Below are 8022 nucleotides of genomic sequence, written 5' to 3' on the forward strand. Positions count from 1 at the left end.
CATGTTAACCTTTTTACTTTGGACCTAATGTTTGAAGATGTGATGTTCTTGTCTTTTGACCCTGTGCAGTTTGTAGTCGGGCGGCTCCGCTTTGTAAAAATAAATTCCATTTGCCTTCATATTATAACGTTAACGGTGGCCTAATGGCAGGAAGGTTGTTGGTTCAGTTCCAGAGAAATCAGACTTGGTTCTTTGTTTTCCAATCTGTTTTATTTGTGCAGGAATGTTGCGTAAGATGTCTTATGAAGCTGTGCAAGAATCTATGTGACAGACGACACTAACGACTAATATAACAGTAAATAAATTAAATAGAAGCAAAGTGCATCAAGACGTAGTGTTAAGCAGGACCAATAGCAAAGCTCCTATCCCACTCAAGACCAGACCATAGTCTGGCCCCTCCTATGGAAAGATGACCTTGAGGATTTGGATGCGCCTGGGGTCCCAGACACAGTCCTCCTCCAGACCGCTCCTCACCATCCCACACTTGGGCGGCACCCAGGCGGTGTCGTAGCCGTGGTCGTGCCAGGTCTTCCGAAGAGGGTGACCTTGATAATTGATGGCGATCACCTTCCCCACGTTGACCCTGACCTTGATGACGGCCTTGTCGTTCTCTGGGTGATCGATGGGATAACGTCTGGCCTTCGCCAGGTCTCTGCTCAGGTAGACGCCCCGGCCCAGCATCCCGTCTGGAGACTGGCGAAAGCCTCTGGCCCGGATGCACCGGGCTTTCTGTCTGGTGGTGCCGTGGTACATGATGTAGGTTCTCCCATTATGTGGTTGACACAGGCCCAGTTCTCCTTCATCAGTGGACAGATCGAAGTCATCTTCCTCCCACTCTCTGTACATTTTCAACTCGCTGCAGGAAACAAGTGAGCTGTAAATATTTCAAGAGCAGAACTGTTCCCTGACCCGGTCCCTGACCTGGTCCCTGACACATTCCCTGACCTGTTCCCTGACCCGTTCCCTGACCCGTTCCCTGACCTGTTCCCTGACCTGGTCCCTGACACATTCCCTGACCTGTTCCCTGACCCGTTCCCTGACCCGTTCCCTGACCTGTTCCCAATCACCTCACCTACAGAAACACAAGAGCTCCTGAGGTTCTTGAAGACTATTTCCACTCTCTGCCACTTCCAGCTGTTCGCTGCTTCCTTTCGCTCTCACTACTGATTTAACTGATCATATTTCAGTGTCCCTGGCCGACCCCCCCTCGGGATCTGGACCTTCACACCAGCCCCTGTCCACATTTTCAGTCTCCCACAGTTTGTTTGAAAACAGAAAAAGAACCGTTTCTGCTCAGTTAAACTCTCCTTTCGTGTCCACGACTGCGTTCTTAAAGTTCTAGGTTCACACCAACAGCCTGTTTCCTCTAGAACTACGATCTCCTTCCCTCAACGTCTTCAAAACCACTTCCTGTGCAGCAGCAGCTCTTTTAGCAAATAAATCAGAACCTTAAACGGACTTTACCTGTTTTTTCCTGACTGTTGACCGGGAGACTGAACTTCTCGTACAACTTCTTTAGGCTTTGTAAACTATTTCTCTTTCACTTTTGATACAGAGCTGAAAGTGAGTCACGAAGGGTTGGTCCTGTTGGTCCTGTCCAGGTTGGTCCTGTTGGTCCTGTTGGTCCTGTCCAATGGTGGTTTAGGAGTCCACCAGGGTTCCTCAGGGAGTCACCATGATTGTGATGAACCGCTGGTTTACAGGAAGCTAAGCTGGTTCTTCTTAGAAGGGCTTGACCCACCAAATCAGAGCTTAAACTCAGATATATCTCAGTTCGTGTGACTCAGAACAAAACATTTTAGTCAGTAAACACTCAACACCTCTTGTGGGCGGGGCTTCAAAACACATTAAGACATTAAGACAGTGTAGCTGTGTTTGGTTTTTACTGGAGATTTTTTTTAATAAAACAACCTCCTGAAGTGATTTTTTTGTTCTGTTGTTAATAAAAATATCAAAGATTAATGTTCACACCACCTGCTGGGGTGGTCAGAACAGTTACGCGTGGCTCCCAGGTGCTGTCGTAGCCGGAGTCCTGCCAGGTCTTCTGATCTAGACCATTGATGGCCATCACCTCACCAACGTCCACTAGAGAGGAGCAGAACAAGTGCCCCCACCGAGACAGCAGAGAATATTAAAAATGGCTCCTGGTAAAAGTGATCAATAATGATCAAATATGATAAAGAAAAAAGAGGAATAAGAAACCAGGGAAAAAACATGTTAACCTTTTTACTTTGGATCTAATGTTTGAAGATGTGACCACAAAAGAGGAAATCTAATTTCTACCAACAAAAAGAGACGTGACCTCTCTGCTTCTGTTCCTTTGTCCTTTTGTTCTCATCTTCTTTCACAGCATCTGGAACATCATTCTTTCATTTACAGATGTTCTTGTCTTTTGACCCTGTGCAGTTTGTAGTCGGGCGGCTCCGCTTTGTAAAAATAAATTCCATTTGCCTTCATATTATAACGTTAACGGTGGCCTAATGGCAGGAAGGTTGTTGGTTCAGTTCCAGAGAAATCAGACTTGGTTCTTTGTTTTCCAATCTGTTTTATTTGTGCGGGAATGTTGCGTAAGATGTCTTATGAAGCTGTGCAAGAATGTATGTGACAGACGACACTAACGACTAATTTAACAGTAAAAGATTAAATTAAATAGAAGCAAAGTGCATCAAGAAAAAATGTTAAAAAGAGCCAAAAGCAAAGCTCCTGCCACACCCACGAACAGACCATAGTTTGGCCCCTCCTCTGGAAGGATGACCTCGAGGATTTGGATGCGCCTGGGGTCCCAGACACAGTCCTCCTCCAGACCGCTCCTCACCATCCCACACTTGGGCGGCACCCAGGCGGTGTCGTAGCCGTGGTCGTGCCAGGTCTTCTGACGAGGGTGACCTTGACGATTGATGGCGATCACCTTCCCCACGTTGACCCTGACCTTGATGACGGCCTTGTCGTTCTCTGGATGCTTGATGGGATAACGTCTGGCCTTCGCCAGGTCTCTGCTCAGGTAGACGCCCTGGCCCAGCATCCCGTCCGGAGACTGGCAAAAGCCTCTGGCCTGGATGCACCGGGCGTTCTGTCTGGTGGTGCCGTGGTACATGATGTAGGTTCTCCCATTCTGTGGTTGACTCAGGCCCAGTTCTCCTTCATCAGTGGACAGATCGAAGTCATCTTCCTCCCATTGTCTGTACATTTTCAACTCGCTGCAGGAAACAAGTGAGCTGTAAATATTTCAAGAGCAGAACTGTTCCATGACCCGTTCCCTGACCCGTTCCCTGACCCGTTCCCAATCACCTCACCTACAGAAACACAAGAGCTCCTGAGGTTCCTGAAGACTGTTACGATCCCAGTTATGTTCAGTTTGCTTTTACTGTGCGCTCTGCGCACTTTTCCGTTTTGTCTCGCCCCCGTGTTTTGTGTTTCCCCGTTTCAATTAGGTGCCGCGTCATGGATGTGATTGGCATGTTCGGGAGTGACGCCCTTTAAAAGCCCTGGGGTGCCACCCAACGAGGACCTCCGGCTCCGTTCTCGTTCGGTCCCGTGACTCGCCACGTCAGCGCTACCAGTTCCCACTTGGTTTTCATACGCAGCCGTCGGCTGCAGTCGGCCTGCTTCTGTGGAGAAGCCCCCTTTGTCTACCTTGTAGTGTTTGCCATGCAACGTGCCTTTGCCTATTGATTAGGACTTTATAACTTAATTGCTAACTTCATCCATCCATCCATCCACTACCGCTTATCCGGGGTTGGGTCGCGGGGGCAGCAGCCTAAGGAGAGAAGCCCAGACTTTCCTCTCCCCAGCTACCTCTTCCAGCTCATCCGGAGGGATCCCCAGGCGTTCCCAGACCAGTCGAGAGACATTGTCTCTCCAACGTGTCCTGGGTCTCCCCGGGGGTCTCCTACCGGAGGGACATGCCCTGAACACCTCACCAGGGAGGCGTCCAGGGGGCGTCCTAACTAGATGCCCAAGCCACCCCATCTGGCTCCTCTCAACGCGGAGGAGCAGCGACTCTACTCCGAGCTCCTCCCGGATGGCAGAGCTTCTCACCCTATCTCTAAGGGAGAGCCCAGCCACCCTACGGAGGAAGCTCATTTCAGCCGCTTGTACCCGTGATCTTGTTCTTTCGGTCATTACCCAATTGCTAACTTGTTTTTGTATCAACCCCACTTTTTGTCATTAAATCTATATTTCACTTTTGATCTTGCGTTATTCCTCGTGTCACCTTCACTTTTCCCTGGTTCACAATTCCACACCCTAGACTGGAATGTTCCACTCTCTGCCACTTCCAGCTGTTCGCTGCTTCCTTTCGCTCTCACTACTGATTTAACTGATCATATTTCAGTGTCCCTGGCCGACCCCCCCTCGGGATCTGGACCTTCACACCAGCCCGGGTCCACATTTTCAGTCTTCCACAGTTTGTTTGAAAACAGGAAAAGAACCGTTTCTGCTCAGTTAAACTCTCCTTTCGTGTCCACGACTGCGTTCTTAAAGTTCTAGGTTCACACCAACAGCCTGTTTCCTCTAGAACTACGATCTCCTTCCCTCAACGTCTTCAAAACCACTTCCTGTGCAGCTGCAGCTCTTTTAGCAAATAAATCAGAACCTTAAACGGGCTTTACCTGTTTTTTCCTGACTGTTGACCGGGAGACTCAACTTCTCGTAAACTTCTTCAGGCTTTGTAAACTATTTCTCTTTCACTTTTGATACAGAGTTGAAAGTGAGTCACGAAGGGTTGGTCCTGTTGGTCCTGTCCAATGGTGGTTTAGGAGTCCACCAGGGTTGCTCAGGAGAACCGCTGGTTTACAGGAAGCTAAGCTGGTTCTTCCAAATCAGAGCTTAAACTCAGATATATCTCAGTTCGTGTGACTCAGAACAAAACATTTTAGTCAGTAAACACTCAACACCTCTTGTGGGCGGGGCTTCAAAACACATCAAGACATTAAGACAGTGTAGCCGTGTTTGGTTTTTACTGGAGATTTTTTTTAAATAAAACAACCTCCTGAAGTGATTTTTTTGTTCTGTTGTGAATAAAAATATCAAAGATTAATGTTCACACCACCTGCTGGGGTGGTCAGAACAGTTACGTGTGGCTCCCAGGTGCTGTCGTAGCCGGAGTCCTGCCAGGTCTTCTGATCTAGACCATTGATGGCCATCACCTCACCAACGTCCACTAGAGAGGAGCAGAACAAGTGCCCCCACCGAGACAGCAGAGAATATTAAAAATGGCTCCTGGTAAAAGTGATCAATAATGATCAAATATGATAAAGAAAAAAGAGGAATAAGAAACCAGGGAAAAAACATGTTAACCTTTTTACTTTGGATCTAATGTTTGAAGATGTGACCACAAAAGAGGAAATCTAATTTCTACCAACAAAAAGAGACGTGACCTCTCTGCTTCTGTTCCTTTGTCCTTCTGTTCTCATCTTCTTTCACAGCATCTGGAACATCATTCTTTCATTTACAGATGTTCTTGTCTTTTGACCCTGTGCAGTTTGTAGTCGGGCGGCTCCGCTTTGTAAAAATAAATTCCATTTGCCTTCATATTATAACGTTAACGGTGGCCTAATGGCAGGAAGGTTGTTGGTTCGGTTCCAGAGGAATCAGACTTGGTTCTTTGTTTTCCAATCTGTTTTATTTGTGCAGGAATGTTGCGTAAGATGTCTTATGAAGCTGTGCAAGAATCTATGTGACAGACGACACTAAGGTCTAATTTAACAGTAAATAAATTAAATAGAAGCAAAGTGCATCAAGACATAGTGTCAAGCAGACCCAAAAGACAAGCTCCTATCCCAGCCAAGACCAGACCATAGTCTGGCCCCTCCTATGGAAAGATGACCTCGAGGATTTGGATGCGCCTGGGGTCCCAGACACAGTCCTCCTCCAGACCGCTCCTCACCATCCCACACCTGGGCGGCACCCAGGCGGTGTCGTAGCCGTGGTCGTGCCAGGTCTTCTGACGAGGGTGACCTTGATAATTGATGGCGATCACCTTCCCCACGTTGACCCTGACCTTGATGACGGCCTTGTCGTTCTCTGGGTGATCGATGGGATAACGTCTGACCTTCGCCAGGTCTCTGCTCAGGTAGACGCCCCGGCCCAGCATCCCGTCTGGAGACTGGCAAAAGCCTCTGGCCCGGATGCACCGGGCGTTCTGTCTGGTGGTGCCGTGGTACATGATGTAGGTTCTCCCATTCTGTGGTTGACGCAGGCCCAGTTCTCCTTCATCAGTGGACAGATCGAAGTCATCTTCCTCCCACTGTCTGTACATTTTCAACTCGCTGCAGGAAACAAGTGAGCTGTAAATATTTCAAGAGCAGAACTGTTCCCTGACCCGTTCCCTGACCTGTTCCCTGACCCGTTCCCTGACCTGTTCCCTGACCCGTTCCCTGACCCGTCCCCTGACCCGTTCCCTGACCCGTTCCCTGACCCGTTCCCTGACCTGTTCCCAATCACCTCACCTACAGAAACACAAGAGCTCCTGAGGTTCCTGAAGACTATTTCCACTCTCTGCCACTTCCAGCTGTTCGCTGCTTCCTTTCGCTCTCACTACTGATTTAACTGATCATATTTCAGTGTCCCTGGCCGACCCCCCCCTCGGGATCTGGACCTTCACACCAGCCCCTGTCCACATTTTCAGTCTCCCACAGTTTGTTTGAAAACAGGAAAAGAACCGTTTCTGCTCAGTTAAACTCTGCTTTCGTGTCCACGACTGCGCCCGGGTTCTTAAAGTTCTAGGTTCACACCAACAGCCTGTTTCCTCTAGAACTACGATCTTCTTCCCTCAACGTCTTCAAAACCACTTCCTGTGCAGCAGCAGCTCTTTTAGCAAATAAATCAGAACCTTAAATGGACTTTACCTGATTTTTCCTGACTGTTGACGGGGAGACTCAACTTCTGGTAAAGCTTCTTCAGGCTTTGTAAACTATTTCTCTTTTACGTTCGATACAGAGCCGAAAGTGAGTCACGAGGTGTCGTGGTTTAGGAGTCCACCAGGGTTGCTCAGGAAGTCACCATGATTGTGATGAACCGCTGGTTTACAGGAAGCTCAGCTGGTTCTTCTTACAAGGGCTTGACCCACCAAATCAGAGCTTAAACTCAGATATATCTCAGTTCGTGTGACTCAGAACAAAACATTTTAGTCAGTAAACACTCAACACCTCTTGTGGGCGGGGCTTCAAAACACATCAAGACATTAAGACAGTGTAGCTGTGTTTGGTTTTTACTGGAGATTTTTTTTAATAAAACAACCTCCTGAAGTGATTTTTTTTGTTCTGTTGTGAATAAAAGTATCAAAGATTAATGTTCACACAACCTGCTGGGGTGGTCAGAAAAGTTACGCGTGGCTCCCAGGCGCTGTCGTAGCCGGAGTCCTGCCAGGTCTTCTGATCTAGACCATTGATGGCCATCACCTCACCAACATCCACTCGAAGTTTAATGACGACCCGGTCAGACACCCCGGCCCAGCATCCTGTCTGGATGGATTCAGCGTTCTGGCTGGAGGTCCTGTGGTCCAGCTCATATCTTATATCTTAACTGGCTCAGAGGGCCCTGGTGCACACGTCCCACTGGGCTCATCGTAGCCATCATCGTCTTCAACCCACTGCTACTCCATAACGGTGCTCCTGGGGCAAGAAACCTTTTAGATTTTAATCACAGAAAACCAAATGTATTTAAATAGATTAGTAAAACGCAGATTGATTCATATAGTTTAAATGCTATTTGTGTGTTTATTTTAACTACAATCTCCAGCAAAACACCCCGAACATGACTGCGCATGTGGCTTAGATTGACAATTCATTGTTTAATTTCAGAGACTCAAAGCTAACACTTAAACACGCCAGATCCAAGAGAAAGTGGAGGAAGTGGAGCGTAGCCTTGATTAGATAAGAGGGAGATTTCTTTTTCTTTCATTCTCAAGGATTCCATTTGATACTGTCACATCCTAATCAAATTAACTATCTTTTGGTTCCCTCAGTATCAACAGAGGGTCAGAAAGGTCCTACTGAACCTCCAGGTCCATCTATGGGAGTT

At 47.8% G+C, this 8022-nt stretch overlaps 1 protein-coding gene across 1 annotated transcript; it reads right to left on the reverse strand.

Moving 5' to 3' along the window:
* Positions 1 to 191: 191 nt before the first annotated feature.
* Positions 192 to 7526, reverse strand: LOC115249791 (uncharacterized). The gene is made up of 5 exons (XM_029835905.1): positions 6849 to 7526; positions 5829 to 6269; positions 4889 to 4920; positions 2736 to 3135; positions 192 to 874 (listed from the first exon to the last, which is right to left on the reverse strand). Exons 2-5 carry the CDS (start codon positions 6257 to 6259, stop codon positions 400 to 402), a joined length of 1338 nt encoding a protein of 445 aa, XP_029691765.1. The 5' UTR covers positions 6260 to 6269; positions 6849 to 7526; the 3' UTR covers positions 192 to 399.
* Between the last annotated feature and the right edge of the window lie 496 nt (positions 7527 to 8022).

Source organism: Takifugu rubripes, chromosome 5 (genome assembly GCF_901000725.2).
Source record: "Takifugu rubripes chromosome 5, fTakRub1.2, whole genome shotgun sequence".
Taxonomy (NCBI): Eukaryota; Metazoa; Chordata; class Actinopteri; order Tetraodontiformes; family Tetraodontidae; genus Takifugu; species Takifugu rubripes.